Source organism: Physella acuta, unplaced genomic scaffold, assembly GCF_028476545.2.
Source record: "Physella acuta isolate Inbredline_101_S28 unplaced genomic scaffold, ASM2847654v3 ptg000186l, whole genome shotgun sequence".
NCBI lineage: Eukaryota > Metazoa > Mollusca > Gastropoda > Physidae > Physella > Physella acuta.
Genome location: NW_026731705.1, coordinates 1,670,463 through 1,687,113, shown reverse-complemented (window position 1 = coordinate 1,687,113; position 16,651 = coordinate 1,670,463). Strand labels below are relative to the sequence as shown.

The following is a 16,651-nucleotide window of genomic DNA, read 5'->3' as shown; positions in this document are numbered from 1 at the left end:
CACGTGATTGTTTCACCCTACCACGTGACTGTATGACCTCACCACGTGACTGTATGACCACGTGATGCCCGTCAATCACCAGTTCCGCCTGGGGTGTGCACTGAGTCGCCGGTACATGGAGCCGCAGGATGGACTGGACAACGATTGTGACGGTCTAGTGGACGAGGAGGCTCATAACAACAGGAGTAGGTCATTTGTAGAGTTGGTCATTTAGTAGAGTTGGTGATTTGTAGAGTTGGTCATTTGTAGAGTTGGTCATTTGTAGAGTTGGTCATTTATAGAGTTGGTCATTTGTAGAGTTGGTCATTTAGTAGGTCATTTGGTAGAGTTGGTCATTTGTAGAGTTGGTCATTTGTAGCGTTGGTCATTTAGTATAGTTGGTCATTTGTAGAGTTGGTCATTTAGTAGGTCATTTGGTAGAGTTGGTCATTTGTAGAGTTGGTCATTTGTAGCGTTGGTCATTTAGTATAGTTGGTCATTTGTAGAGTTGGTCATTTGTAGAGTTGGTCATATGTAGAGTTGGTCATTTATAGAGTTGGTCATTTGTAGAGTTGGTCATTTGTAGAGTTGGTCATTTATAGAGTTGGTCATTTGTAGAGTTGGTCATTTAGTAGGTCATTTGTAGAGTTGGTCATTTGTAGAGTTAGTCATTTGTAGAGTTGGTCATTTAGTATAGTTGGTCATTTGTAGAGTTGGTCATTTGTAGAGTTGGTCATTTGTAGAGTTGGTCTTTTATAGAGTTGGTCATTTGTAGAGTTGGTCATTTAGTAGGTCATTTGGTAGAGTTGGTCATTTATAGAGTTGGTCATTAGTAGAGTTGGTCATTTAGTAGAGTTGGTCATTTGTAGAGTTTGTCATTTGTAGAGTTGGTCATTTGTAGAGTTGATCATTTTGGTAGAGTTAGTCATTTGTAGAGCTGTTTATTTAATATAGTTGTTCATTTAGTAGAGTTGGTCATTTGGTACAGCTGGTCATTTGTAGAGTTGATCATGTGTAGAGTTGGTCATTTTGGTAGACTGCTAATTACTACAATATTTTTTTTTTAAGGTGATGACTTCGATGACTTAGTGGACGAAGATTTGGGTGTAGGCAAGTCAATAAATCTTGTATGAAAAGTCAATTAATCTTGTAATAAAAGTCAATTAGTCATGTATTATAAGTCAATTAGTCTTGTATAATAATTCAATTAGTCTTGTATGATAAGTTAATTAGTCTTGTATATTAAGTCAATTAGTCTTGTATGATAAGTCAAATAGTCTTGTATGATAAGTAAATTAGTCTTGTATGATTAGTCATTTAGTCTTGTATGATAAGTCAATTAGTCATGTATTATGAGTCAATTAGTCTTGTATGAAAAGTCAATTGGTCTAGTATGATAATTAATTTAGTTATGTATGATAAGTCAATAAGTCTTGTATGAAAAGTCAATTAATCAATTGATAAGTCAATTAGTCGTGTATGATAAGTCAATTAGTCATTAATTATAAATCAATTGGTCTTGTATAATAATTCAATTAGTCTTGTATGATAAGTCAATAAGTCTTGTATGATAAGTCAATAAGTCTTTTATGATAAGTCAAATATTATTGTATAAGTAAATTAGTCTTGTATGATAAGTCATTTAGTCTTGTATGATAAGTCAATTAGTCATGTATTATACGTCAATTAGTTTTGTATGATAAGTCCATTAGTCATGTATTATAAGTCAATTAGTCTTGTATGAAAAGTCAATTAGTCTAGTATGATAATTCAATTAGTCATGTATGATAAGTCAATTAGTCATGTATTATAAGTCAATTAGTCTTGTATGAAAAGTCAATTAGTCTTGTATGATAAGTCAATTAGTCTTGTATGAAAAGTAAATTAGTCTTTTATGATGAGCCAATTAGTCATGTATGATAAGTCAATTAGTCTTGTATAATAAGTCAATTAGTCTTGTATAATAATTCAATTTGTCTTGTATGATCAGTCAATAAGTCTTGTTTGATAAGTCAATTAGTCATGTATGATAAGTCAATTAGTCGTGTATGATAAGTCAATTAGTCATTAATTATAAATCAATTGGTCTTGTATAATAATTCAATTAGTCTTGTATGAAAAGTCAATTAGTCGTGAAATAGAGTTCAATTAGTCATGTATGATAAGTCAATAAGTCATGTATGATAAATGAATAAGTCTTGTATGAAAAGTCAATAAGTCATGTACCTGGTAAGTCAATAAGTCATGTATGATACACGCATTTAAAGCACATGCTTGAAACGTGTGCATGATACACACTAGTGTATCAAACATGTATGCTAACTGTGTATGCTTGCAGTGTATGCTAGCCGTGTATGCTAGCCTTGTATGCTAGCTGTGTATGCTTGCAGTGTATGCTAGCCGTGTATGCTAGCCTTGTATGCTAGCCATGTATGCTACCCATGTATGTTAGCCATGTATGCTAGCCATGTATGCTAAACATGTATGCTAGCCATGTATGCTAGCCATGTTTGCTAGCCATGTATGCTAAACATGTATGCTAGCCATGTATGCTAGCCATGTATGCTAGCCATGTTTGCTAGCCATGTATGCTAGCCATGTATGCTAGCCATGTATGCTAGACATGTATGCTAGCCATGTATGCTAGCCATGTATGCTACCCATGTATGCTAGCCATGTATGCTAGCCATGTATGATTGATGACCTTGACCCCCAGTTGATGGCCAATGGTCACCTTGGTCTGTCGGCCTTGTGTGCTCAGTCCAATGTGCTGGGACAGGCGAGCTGGTTTATCTCAGGTTAGTGCCGTTGTCTGTTTTTTGTCTGTCTATTGTTTGTCATGTGTCTGTCCTTTGTCTGTCTTTTATGCTATATGTCTGTCTTTTGTCTATCTTTTGTCTGTCTATTTTCTGTCATGTGTCTGTCCTTTGTCTTTTGTCTGTCTTTTTTCTGTCTTTTGTCTGTATTTTGTGTTATATGTCTATCTTTTTTCTGTCTTTTGTCTGTCTATTGTCTGCCATGTGTCTGTCCTTTGTCTTTTGTCTGTCTTTTTTGTTATTTGTCTGTCTTTTGTCTGTCTTTTGTCTGTCTTTTGTCTGTCTTTTGCCTGTCCTTTGTCTGTCATTTGTATGTCATTTGTCCGTCTTTTGTCTTTCTTTTGTTTGTCTTTTATCTGTCATTGTCTTTTTAGCCTCTACTGTTTGTGTTTTTTTTTTTTTGCCTTTGATATGTCTGACTTGGTCTGTTTTTTTTTTTGTCATGTACCTGTCACCCCCCCCCCCCCCCCAGGAGCTGCACCAACCCCGAGAAGAGCCGTGACGGCCGGGACTGCCAGGGGCCTGCCACACGTTCTGGGGACGGGGTAGACGGGGTCTGCTACAGCCGTCATATCAAGTGTCCATCAGGTGAGGTGGGCGGGGTCTGCCATATCAAGTGTCCATCAGGTGAGGTGGGCGGGGTCTGCTACAGCCGTCATATCAAGTGTCCATCAGGTGAGGTGGGCGGGGTCTGCTACAGCGGTCATATCAAGTGTCCATCAGGTGAGGTGGGCGGGGTCTGCCATATCAAGTGTCCATCAGGTGAGGTGGGCGGGGTCTGCCATATCAAGTGTCCATCAGGTGAGGTGGGCGGGGTCTGCTACAGCCGTCATATCAAGTGTCCATCAGGTGAGGTGGGCGGGGTCTGCTACAGCCGTCATATCAAGTGTCCATCAGGTGAGGTGGGCGGGGTCTGCCATATCAAGTGTCCATCAGGTGAGGTGGGCGGGGTCTGCTACAGCCGTCATATCAAGTGTCCATCAGGTGAGGTGGGCGGGGTCTGCTACAGCCGTCATATCAAGTGTCCATCAGGTGAGGTGGGCGGGGTCTGCTACAGCCGTCATATCAAGTGTCCATCAGGTGAGGTGGGCGGGGTCTGCCATGTGCGGTGGTCGTGTCTTACAACAGTTGTCATGTGGAATTTTTTTAATTAAATAAATGTTACGCCATTGAGTGAATTAATGTGACGCCATTGAGTGAATTAATGTGACGCCAGTGAGTGAATTAATGTGACGCCATTGAGTGAATTAATGTGACGCCATTGAGTGAATTAATGTGACGCCATTGAATGACTAAATGTGACGCCATTGAGTGAATTAATGTGACGCCACTAAGTGACTAAATGTGACGCCATTGAAAGTAGTAATGTGACGACATTGAGTGACCAACTGTGACGCCATTGGCTAAGTGTGACGCCATTGACTAAATCTGACACCACTAAGTGACTAAATGTGACGCCATTGACTAAGTGTGACGCCAATTACAGCGTGTGAGAACGGAACGTGGGGCTACGACTGTGTCTATCCCTGTCCCCCGGGCTGCCAGGATGTGTGTGACAAAGTGACGGGCCGCTGCCGGACCTGTAAACACGGCTACGACCTCTCGCCCGACCGGATGTGCGGTCAAGGTCAAGGTTGTTGCTATTTCCTTTTTCTTCCAAGGCCAAGACCTTTGTGATAACGTTAGTTAATTTTTTACGAAAATAGTTCAACTTTTCTGTAGAGCGAGTATAACATAATGAGTAACCTTCCCCTCCCCTCCCCCCTCACCTCCTACAGATGCTGACATGAATCTACAGCCGCTGGGTGATAACCAGAGTAAGTAGTCGAAACACTGGGGGTAGGGGGTAAGTGGGGTGGGCGGGTGGGGTGGGAGGTAGGGGGTAGGTGGGCAAGTTGGGTAGTGGGCAGGTGGGGTGGAAGGTAGGGGGTAGGTGGGGTGGGAGGTAGTGGGTCGGTGGGGTGGGGGTAACAAATAGGGCACCTGACAATGTTCTAGAAACTAAGGCTAAGATCCTCACACACGAACTTGAAGACTCTGTCATTGTCAGCAGTCACGTGATTCCTGCCGGCTGACCTCAAATATCTGACGTGATCCAGGGGTCGATCCACGAGTTGAAGAAAACTCTGACGTGATCCAGGGGTCGATCCACGAGTTGAAGAAAACTCTGACGTGATCCAGGGGTCGATCCACGAGTTGAAGAAAACTCTGACGTGATCCAGGGGTCGATCCACGAGTTGAAGAAAACTCTGACGTGATCCAGGGGTCGATCCACGAGTTGAAGAAAACTCTGACGTGATCCAGGGGTCGATCCACGAGTTGAAGAAAACTCTGACGTGATCCAGGGGTCGATCCACGAGTTGAAGAAAACTCTGACGTGATCCAGGGGTCGATCCACGAGTTGAAGAAAACTCTGACGTGATCCAGGGGTCGATCCACGAGTTGAAGAAAACATTCAATGGATTCACATCAACACATTGAGAAACATTTGTTTTTGTGTCTTCATGTTTGTGTGTCTTCATGGTTGTGTGTTTTTGTGTCTTCATGTTTGTGTGTTGTGTCGGTGTATGAGTTCGCATATATATATATATATATATATATATATATATATATATATATATATATATATATATATATATATATATATATATATGTGTGTGTGTGTGTGTGTGTATGAGAATTGTGAGTGCTGGGGTGTGTAATCGCATGTTTATTTTTGTGACATTTCCCCTTTAACCTTTCCCCCGTTGACCCCTTTAACCTTTCCCCCGTTGACCCCTTTAACCTTTGACCTATGGCAGACAGCAAAGAAGAGTCTCTGATCTCTGACAGTGAGTCTCCCGGATGGATGATATACACAACTGTTGTCATTATAGCAATCCTCATCTTCGTGGGAATAGCATATGAGATCTACAAAAGGCTAAGGAATAGGTAGGCCAAAGGTCAAATTTGACGCCAAAAATAGAATAACAGGGCAGTGGCGGATTAAGGGGGGTGCTGAAAGGGCTGCAGCTACGGGCCCCCGATTTTTAGGGGCCCCCAAATTTACCATCTAATTGTAACTAGTAAAGGCATAAAAAAAAAACAAAAAAAAAAACCCCAAAAAAACCCATCTACATTGGTCAGAATACAATAGGATATCACATTACGTTTTTCCCCCAAATTTACATACCAGGTACAAGGGGGTGGAGGCGGAGGGAGGGGGGGAGGGCTTAATCGACCCATCGCCATCCACCTCAGGTAAAACAATCTCCAGGCGACCGTAGTTCTCTTCCCTGCACATAACAACTAGGTGTGAAACTAATGTCTACCTATAAAATACAGCATTTTCAAGTTGAGATGGGGAAGGGGGGGGGGTAACTCACTAGGCCTAACATCAACCGTGGCCTCAGTTGTAACAATAAACAATGGCGAACTTTGAACTTTAAGTTTTTTTCCAATTTAATTCAACTGTGAACTCTGTCCGACCCGTTAGGGTAATGGAAACTGGAACCTCTTTTGTTGAGCTTGGCATATCACCCCCCCCCACACACACACACACTTCCGGCATGTCCCCAAACTATATCTTCCTCCCCGAAATCCCATTCGGAATTACATTTGTTGAGTCAGTCATTCTTTTGGATTTATTCGCACGGAGTCTACTCAAGATTTCAAAAATTTTCTTGATTTCCAACCCTCCACCATTATCCAGGCTTCAGACTTTTCAGATAGACAAAGTAATCCTAAAGGCTCGTTCATCAGACCTATATGTCAAAAAATTGCTTGCTGCAGAAAAAACGACAATTTGCAATTTCAGCAAAGAGCCGGACTTTTAATTAGATTCAGCCTTGTTTTTTTTTAAAATTCTATTGAATATGTCTCGTAACTATCCTAGTGGAGCAAAAAAACGCGCATTATCGGTGAAAAAAAGAAAGATCGAAGCTGAGCTTGCTGAAAAAACTACAAAACTGCTCTCCTTTTTCAAACCAACTTCGAGTACCAAGGAAAATAGTCACGTAGAAAAGGGATCTGCAATTGAATCAGACACCGCCGGGGTAAAAGATGTAGAGCAGGCTCCTACTTTAAAACAATGTGATTTGAAAGATGATACAGCAAAACCCCTTGAAGATAGTCATGCTATATACGACCTTCATTTTTGGCCAGAGCGGGAAAAGATGTCAGAGGCATTTAGAAACTATTGGATTCAACGTGGTACCACACCATGCCAAAACAAAAACGGGGACTTTAAAGAATCGGTCATACAGTTAGAAAGAGAGTCACAACGTCGGTACTGCACCATTTCTTTATTCACACGTGTCCATGCACGAACAGGAGAAAAATTTGAAAGAAATTGGTTGTGTTATTCCAAAACAAGCGGGTGTGTTTATTGTTTTGTATGAATGTAAGCTGATGTCACCTATAACTAACAAAATGACATCAGGGTTCAAACAATGGAAAAGTGCCCATGAAGTGCTATCTAGGCATGAAAATTCCAAACAACACATTGATTCATTGGCAGCGCTGTGTTCACGAAAATCTACTGGTCAGATTGACATGAAACTTGTAACGCAATATGAAAGTGAAATTCAGTATTGGAGACAAGTACTTCACAGAATCGTGAGTGTGGTACAGTTTCTTTGTATTCGTGGTCTTCCGTTCCGGGGCAGAACTGAAGAGGTTGGTTCTCCAAACAATGGGAATTATCTCGGGTTGCTGGAGCTGTTAAGTCAGTACGATACCTTTCTCGCAGAACATATGCGGATACACGCCAACAAAGGACGTGGACATACATCCTACAAATCTTCAACAATATGTGAGGAGATGATTGAACTTATGGGTCAAAAGGTTTTGTCTGTAATTGTAGATGAAATAAAGACAGCGAAATATTTTTCTATATCTGTAGATTCGACTCCAGATGTTTCACATGTTGATCAACTCACAATCGTTATTCGCTATGTACAAGACACCGGACCTATTGAGCGCTTCTTAAAATTTGTACCAATGTTTTCACACTCTGGTTCGGAAATAGCTAATTTAATACTAACATTTTTGGAAGAAAATGGAATTGACATAAAAAATTGTCGCGGTCAATCATATGACAACGCGTCCAATATGAGCGGCAAGTATAACGGCGTTCGGGCTAAAATCCGGGAGAAGTGTGACGTAGCATTGTATGTACCGTGCACAGCACATTCACTCAATTTAGTTGGGAACTGCGCAGCTGAGTGCTGCCCCACGTCAGTTGGGTTTTTTAATCTCCTTCAGAGCCTTTACTCTTGGCTTTCTGCATCTACCCATCGTTGGCATATACACAACAAGCACATGAATGGATTGCCTGTTGCTAAAGCTTTGTCGGAAACCAGATGGTCCGCTCGACATGATGCTGTTAAGGCTTTAAATAGAGGGTATAAGGAAAATATATCGGCTTTGGAGGAGTTAGCAGCCGATGAAAATCAACCTCTTAAATGTAGAGCTGAAGCTGAAGGATATCTTAAAAGTTTACAAAAACTAGAAACAGTAATATTATTGGAGGTATGGGATACAATTTTAGAGAGATTGCAAAAAACAAATGTATCTCTTCAAGAAAAAGGTTTATCTCTTAATACAGCAGTTAATTTGTTAAAATCTGTTCTCCTTTTTATTGAAAGTCAACGTAATGAATTCGCTAGCTTCGAATCAAAAGGAAAAATTAAATGTGAAGTCAAAGACTACACATATTCCAACAGACGACCACTAAAGAGGAAGCAACAATTTGACGAAAGCAAAGTTTCAGAAATGCAACTTTCTCCTAGAGAAAAATTTAAGACTGAAGTATTCATCTGTGTGATCGACCACCTAACTACAGCTCTACATCATCGCTTAGATTCCTATAAAACTGTTCAAGAAATGTTCGATTTCTTCAGTGACCTGACCAACCTTAGCACTGGTGACATTACAGGAGCAGCTACAAAACTAATCAACAAATATCCCGATGATTTTGAAGAATGTTTTTCATCGGAGTTGATTCAATTCGCCGAGCTGTTTAAATCAATTCATGGGGGAAAAGAGCAAAACGTCTACAATGATATCATTGAATTAGAAATGTTGATGTTTTTAAATAGATTCAAGTGCATTCAGAGCTTTCCAAATGTGCACATTGCTCTTCGAATTTATCTGTGTATGATGACGTCTAACTGCAGTGGAGAGCGCTCATTTTCCAAAATGAAAAAGATTAAAAGCGATCTTAGAAGCACTATGGGACAGCAGAGACTTAGTATGCTCTCACTTATGAGCATAGAAAATGACATTGTAAGCTCACTAAATTATACAGAACTAATAGAAGAGTTTGCTATCAGGAAAGCTCGAAAATGTTCCCTATAAAAGTTACTTGGTCTTTAGTTCTAAATAAAAATAACTGTAATAAATGTAAGTATTCATAATTTCTTTTGCATTAGTAAATAAATAATTGTCACTTTAAATGCTCTTAAGTCTCAATGTAATTTAACATTACATTTAATGTAACATTTTTTGTATATGCCATGGCTTCTGTTAACATTTAGCTTATTCCATTCAACCTTTATTTTTTGGAAAGGCCTCTGTTTTGTGATGTCATTATATAAACTACATATATATATATATATATATATATATATATATATATATATAGTTTAGGGGGCCCCGGAAAAAGTTTCAGCCAGGGGCCCCGCAGAAGCTTAATCCGCCCCTGTAACAGGGTCGCTTCGTGTCGTGATGGTCACTATTTTTAGGCATTTCTTGGGGGGGGGGGGGGGGTGCATACAAAATGTGGCGGAGGGGGAGGGGTGCATACCTATGTAGGAGGGAGAGGGGTGCATACAAAATGTGGGGGGAGGGGTGCATATAAAATGTGGGGGGGGGGGAGGGGTGCATACAAAATGTACATAGAAAATATATACTTTTACCTGTGCCCTCTCTCCCGCCCCCCGCTCTAGAGTATTTAGTCCAGACCCCCCAACCTCATATGTTTCAAATGTACCTTGACATAATCCACCACCCTGCCATAATCCACCACCCTGCCATAATCCACCACCCTGCCATAATCCACCACCCTGCCATAATCCACCAAAACTAACATAATCCACCACCCTGACATAATCCACCACCCTGACATAATCCACCACCCTGACATAATCCACCACCCTGCCATAATCCACCACCCTGACATAATCCACCACCCTGCCATAATCCACCACCCTGACATAATCCACCACCCTGCCATAATCCACCACCCTGCCATAATCCACCACCCTGCCATAATCCACCACCCTGCCATAATCCACCAAAATTGACATAATCCACCACCTTGACATAATCCACCACCCTGCCATAATCCACCACCCTGCCATAATCCACCACCCTGCCATAATCCACCACCCTGCCATAATCCACCACCCTGACATAATCCACCACCCTGACATAATCCACCACCCTGCCATAATCCACCACCCTGCCATAATCCACCACCCTGCCATAATCCACCACCCTGACATAATCCACCACCCTGCCATAATCCACCACCTTGACATAATCCACCACCCTGCCATAATCCACCACCCTGCCATAATCCACCAAAACTAACATAATCCACCACCCTGACATAATCCACCACCCTGCCATAATCCACCATCCTGCCATAATCCACCACCCTGACATAATCCACCACCATGACATAATCCACCACCCTGCCATAATCCACCACCCTGCCATAATCCACCACCCTGCCATAATCCACCACCCTGCCATAATCCACCACCCTGCCATAATCCACCACCCTGCCACACCCTGACATAATCCACCACGCTGACATAATCCACCACCCTGCCATAATCCACCAAAATTGACATAATCCACCATCCTGCCATAATCCACCACCCTGACATAATCCACCACCCTGACATAATCCACCACCCTGACATAATCCACCACCCTGCCATAATCCACCACCCTGCCACACCCTGACATAATCCACCACGCTGACATAATCCACAACCCTGCCATAATCCACCAAAATTGACATAATCCACCATCCTGCCATAATCCACCACCCTGCCATAATCCACCACCCTGCCATAATCCACCACCCTGCCATAATCCACCACCCTGACATAATCCACCACCCTAACATATCCACCACCCTGCCATAATCCACCACCCTGCCATAATCCACCACCTTGCCATAATCCACCACCCTGACATAATCCACCAAAATTGACATAATCCACCACCCTGCCATAATCCACCACCCTGACATAATCCACCACCCTGAAATAATCCACCACCCTGCCATAATCCACCACCCTGCCATAATCCACCACCCTGCCATAATCCACCACCCTGACATAATCCACCACCCTGCCATAATCCACCACCCTGCCATAATCCACCACCCTGCCGTAATCCACCACCCTGCCATAATCCACCACCCTGCCATAATCCACCACCCTGACATAATCCACCACCCTGCCATAATCCACCACCCTGCCATAATCCACCACCCTGCCATAATCTACCACCCTGCCATAATCCACCACCCTGCCATAATCCACCACCCTGCCATAATCCACCAAAATTGATATAATCCACCACCCTGACATAATCCACCACCCTGCCATAATCCACCACCCTGCCATAATCCACCACCCTGACATAATCCACCACCCTGCCATAATCCACCACCCTGCCATAATCCACCAAAATTGACATAATCCACCACCCTGCCATAATCCACCACCCTGACATAATCCACCACCCTGCCATAATCCACCACCCTGCCATAATCCACCACCCTGCCATAATCCACCACCCTGCCATAATCCACCACCCTGCCATAATCCACCACCCTGCCATAATCCACCACCCTGCCATAATCCACCACCCTGCCATAATCTACCACCCTGCCATAATCTACCACCCTGCCATAATCCACCACCCTGACATAATCCACCACCCTGCCATAATCCACCACCCTGCCATAATCCACCACCCTGACATAATCCACCACCCTGCCATAATCCACCACCCTGCCATAATCCACCACCCTGCCATAATCCACCACCCTGTCATAATCCACCACCCTGCCATAATCCACCACCCTGCCATAATCCACCACCCTGCCATAATCCACCACCCTGCCATAATCCACCACCCTGCCATAATCCACCACCCTGACATAATCCACCACCCTGCCATAATCCACCACCTTGACATAATCCACCACCCTGCCATAATCCACCACCTTGACATAATTCACCACCCTGAAATAACCCACCACCCTAACATAATCCACCACCCTGCCATAATCCACCACCCTGCCATAATTCACCACCCTGACATAATCCACCAAAATTGACATAATCCACCACCCTGCCATAATTCACCACCCTGACATAATCCACCAAAATTGACATAATCCACCACCCTGCCATAATTCACCACCCTGCCATAATCCACCACCCTAACATAATCCACCACCCTGCCATAATCCACCACCCTGTCATAATCCACCACCCTGACATAATCCACCACCCTGACATAATCCACCACGCTGACATAATCCACCACCCTGCCATAATCCACCACCCTGCCATAATCCACCACCCTGACATAATCCACCAAAATTGACATAATCCACCACCCTGCCATAATCCACCACCCTGCCATAATCCACCACCCTGACATAATCCACCAAAATTGACATAATCCACCACCCTGCCATAATCCACCATCCTGCCATAATCCACCACCCTGACATAATCCACCACCCTGCCATAATCCACCACCCTGACATAATCCACCACCCTGAAATAATCCACCACCCTGCCATAATCCACCACCCTGCCATAATCCACCACCCTGCCATAATCCACCACCCTGCCATAATCCACCACCCTGACATAATCCACCAAAACTAACATAATCCACCACCCTGCCATAATCCACCACCCTGCCATAATCCACCACACTGCCATAATCCACCAAAACTAACATAATCCACCACCCTGACATAATCCACCACCCTGCCATAATCCACCTTGCAGTCTCCAAGGCAGATCTGTCGGCTCCATGTTCAATAAAAAAGGCGATGATGACGACGACAGTGACGATGAAGACGCCTCTGTGGCCCCGTCTCGTTCGACCAGCAAACAAAAGACGTAGGACATCAACCTATAGGACATCAACCTGTAGGACATCAACCTATAGGACATCAACCTGTAGGACATCAACCTGTAGGACATCAACCTGTAGGACATCAACCTGTAGGACATCAACCTGTAGGACATCATCCTGTAGGACATCAACCTATAGGACATCAACCTGTAGGACATCAACCTATAGGACATCAACCTGTAGGACATCAACCTGTAGGACATCAACCTGTAGGACATCAATCTGTAGGACATCAACCTGTAGGACATCATCCTGTAGGACATCAACCTGTAGGACATCATCCTGTAGGACATCAACCTGTAGGACATCAACCTGTAGGACATCAACCTGTAGGACATCAACCTGTAAGATATCAACCTATAGGACATCAACCTGTAGGACATCAACCTGTAGGACATCAACCTGTAGGACATAAACCTGTAGGCCATCAACCTGTAGGACATCAATCTGTAGGACATCAATCTGTAGGACATCATCCTGTAGGACATCAACCTGTAGGACATCAACCTGTAGGACATCAATCTGTAGGACATCAATCTGTAGGACATCAACCTATAGGACATCAACCTGTAGGACATCAACCTGTAGGACATCAATCTGTAGGACATCAACCTGTAGGACATCAACCTGTAGGACATCAACCTGTAGGACATCAACCTGTAGGATATCAACCTGTAGGATATCAACCTGCAGGACATCAACCTGCAGGACATCAACCTGTAGGACATCAACCTGTAGGACATCAACCTGTAGGACATCAACCTGTAGGACATCAACCTGTAGGACATCAACCTGTAGGACATCAACCTGTAGGATGTTCTTGTGTGAGCCATGTTTGTTTAGGACATCCTTCTAAAGGACATCCACTTCTCACGTAGGATATACATACATATATATATACATGTTGACATCCACTTCTCTCGTAGGATATACATACATATATATATACATGTTGACATCCACTTCTCTCGTAGGATATACATACATATATATATACATGTTGACATCCACTTCTCACGTAGGATATACATACATATATATATATATATATACATGTTGACATCCACTTCTCCCGTAGGATATACATACATATATATACATGTTGACATCCACTTCTCCCGTAGGATATACATACATATATATACATGTTGACATCCACTTCTCACGTAGGATATACATACATATATATACATGTTGACATCCACTTCTCTCGTAGGATATACATACATATATATACATGTTGACATCCACTTCTCACGTAGGATATACATACATATATATACATGTTGACATCCACTTCTCTCGTAGGATATACATACATATATATACATGTTGACATCCACTTCTCACGTAGGATATACATACATATATATACATGTTGACATCCACTTCTCACGTAGGATATACATACATATATATATACATGTTGACATCCACTTCTCCCGTAGGATATACATACATATATATACATGTATACATCCACTTCTGTTGTCCTGGAACTTTTCGAGGTCCTGGTCCCCCCCCCCCCCCCCCAATCGTTAGGTCACATGATCAGATGTTTGACATGTGTAGACCAGTCTGCTAATAAAATCCACAAAGATTACAGAATGTGTTCAAGTCAGTTTTGTTCCCTCTGTGTAAGACGTTAAAGATGGGGTGAGGGTTAGGGTGGGGGATGTGGGTGTGGGTGGTTACGGTTACGGTAATTTGCAAAAGTGACAAACCACGCTATTACGTTATCTGGTTAACGTCTGGTTAACGTCTGGTTAAGATCCGGTACAGTCGGGATATTTTTTAAAATCAATTTTCAAAATTTAAATTAAAAAAAAAAATACAATAGAACCTCGAGGAGAAAAAAAAAGAATTGCGAATGAACAGCAAATACTCTGTGTAAAATAGTGCGGAACAATATTACTTTATAAAGAAATACAGAGGAATCAAGTTAAAAATAAATTCAAATGCGATTTTTGAGAAATCAGAAAAAGGGTAAAGTACTACTTCCGGTGACTGAAAATTACTTTGTCAGAAAACAGAGAAGTAGATCTTTTACTAATATGTGACATCTTCTTTCTAACTAAAACAGTGCTTAACTCTTAGGCTTTTGAAAAACCGAGAATAGAATACGCCCCACTTCCGGTTACCGGAAATCGCTGAAAAGTTGATCCAGAACACAAATTTGATATAATACTTATATATGAAATTTCTTCAACGTAGCTGTAACGGTACTCAAGTTATCGTGTTCACAGAAAGACAGACACACACACATACAGACACACATACAGACAAAATCCAAGAGTTTTTCCTACTCAGGGTGGTGTAAAACTTCGAGATTTTTTGTACAATTGTAATATTTCCTCTATACTTCGTTTACGAGACAGTAAAAAGCAAAGATTTGGTTTTAAAAACAGATTTATGGTCTGACTACGGGAGCCAATCAAATTCTAGCTGATTTAACACAGGAAGGCGAACATGGAGTAACTCATGTTTATTTACGAAACAATTCATTTAATAATGACTAGTGTGTGCTCTCCACCTGATTGAAGGTCACCGACTGAAGGTCACTGACTGAAGGTCACTGACCCCAAGGTTATGGACCACACTGCCACTCGACTGGGAGATCTAGCAGGGGAAGTCAGTCAGTTTTTATTTGTCCGCTTCTGTCTCCTCGGTTGGTTCCCCTTTTTTGGTTTTGATTTTCTCCACAATGTTGAGGAACCTGCGCAGTTTTTCTTCGCTCATCCCGGAAGTGGGGGTCTGTGTGGGTGGTGTGGGTGGTGTGGTATGTGTGGGTGGTGTGGTCAGTGGATGGGTGTCGATACTAGAGATGACTAGACCGTCAGACTGTAGGGTGTGGCCAGCCCTGGGGGTCAGTAGGTCAAGGCCGGAGTGGGGGTCATTGCACGTGCAGGTACACAGAGCAGAGCTGCACGTGCCACTGTCAAGGTCACATCTGTGATAACAGAAGGTCACCAGCCTCGATGAAGGTCGTGTAGGGCCGCAGGTCAGCTGAAGGTCATTGTGACACACTGACCTTGACACAGACTGCCAGCCTTGACCGTCCTGAGGGTCAAACAAACTGTTGACCTGGTTAGGTGAACTTTCAACTTTAGCGTGACCTTGACCTGAATCTCGACCTTGACCTGAATTCAGCATGAGGTTATGGCGATCTGTAGGGTCAGGGTGTATGAGATTGCTAGCTCGGGTTTCGTGCCCGGGGGTGGCGGGGTGTTGGAGGCCTGGTCCGGCGCCCTCTACTTGCCGGTGAGCGTTGCCGTGATGCTGGGCAAGGTTTTGTGCTGAGTGAGCCGTCAAAAGGTTGGCTAGAGCATTCTGTAGCAAGCCCATCATCTGTGGGCTGACTGTGCTAGACAGGCTTGGCGAGGCTTGTCTCTTGCTTAAGTAGGAGGCGTCCACAACAGTAGGGGGCGCTAGGGTAGCTGGGGGCGGGTGGGGCGGGAGTGTTAAGGTAATTGGGGCTTGGTGGGGTGGGGGCGTTAATGTAATTGGGGCTTGGTGGAGTGGGGGCGTTAATGTAATTGGGGCTTGGTAGGGTGGGGGCGTTAATGTAATTGGGGCTTGGTGGAGTGGGGGCGTTAATGTAATTGGGGCTTGGTGGAGAGGGGGCGTTAATGTAATTGGGGCTTGGTAGGGTGGGGGCGTTAATGTAATTGGGGCTTGGTGGAGTGGGGGCG

At 43.2% G+C, this 16,651-nt stretch overlaps 1 protein-coding gene across 1 annotated transcript; it reads left to right on the top strand.

The window, feature by feature from the left end:
• Positions 1–75: 75 nt before the first annotated feature.
• LOC131936736 (thrombospondin-1-like) lies at positions 76–12,987 on the top strand. Its single transcript, XM_059293796.1, has 8 exons — positions 76–185; positions 1,048–1,089; positions 2,696–2,777; positions 3,268–3,383; positions 4,282–4,428; positions 4,574–4,612; positions 5,597–5,726; positions 12,830–12,987. Exons 1-8 carry the CDS (start codon positions 116–118, stop codon positions 12,945–12,947), a joined length of 744 nt encoding a protein of 247 aa, XP_059149779.1. The 5' UTR covers positions 76–115; the 3' UTR covers positions 12,948–12,987.
• Positions 12,988–16,651: the final 3,664 nt, after the last annotated feature.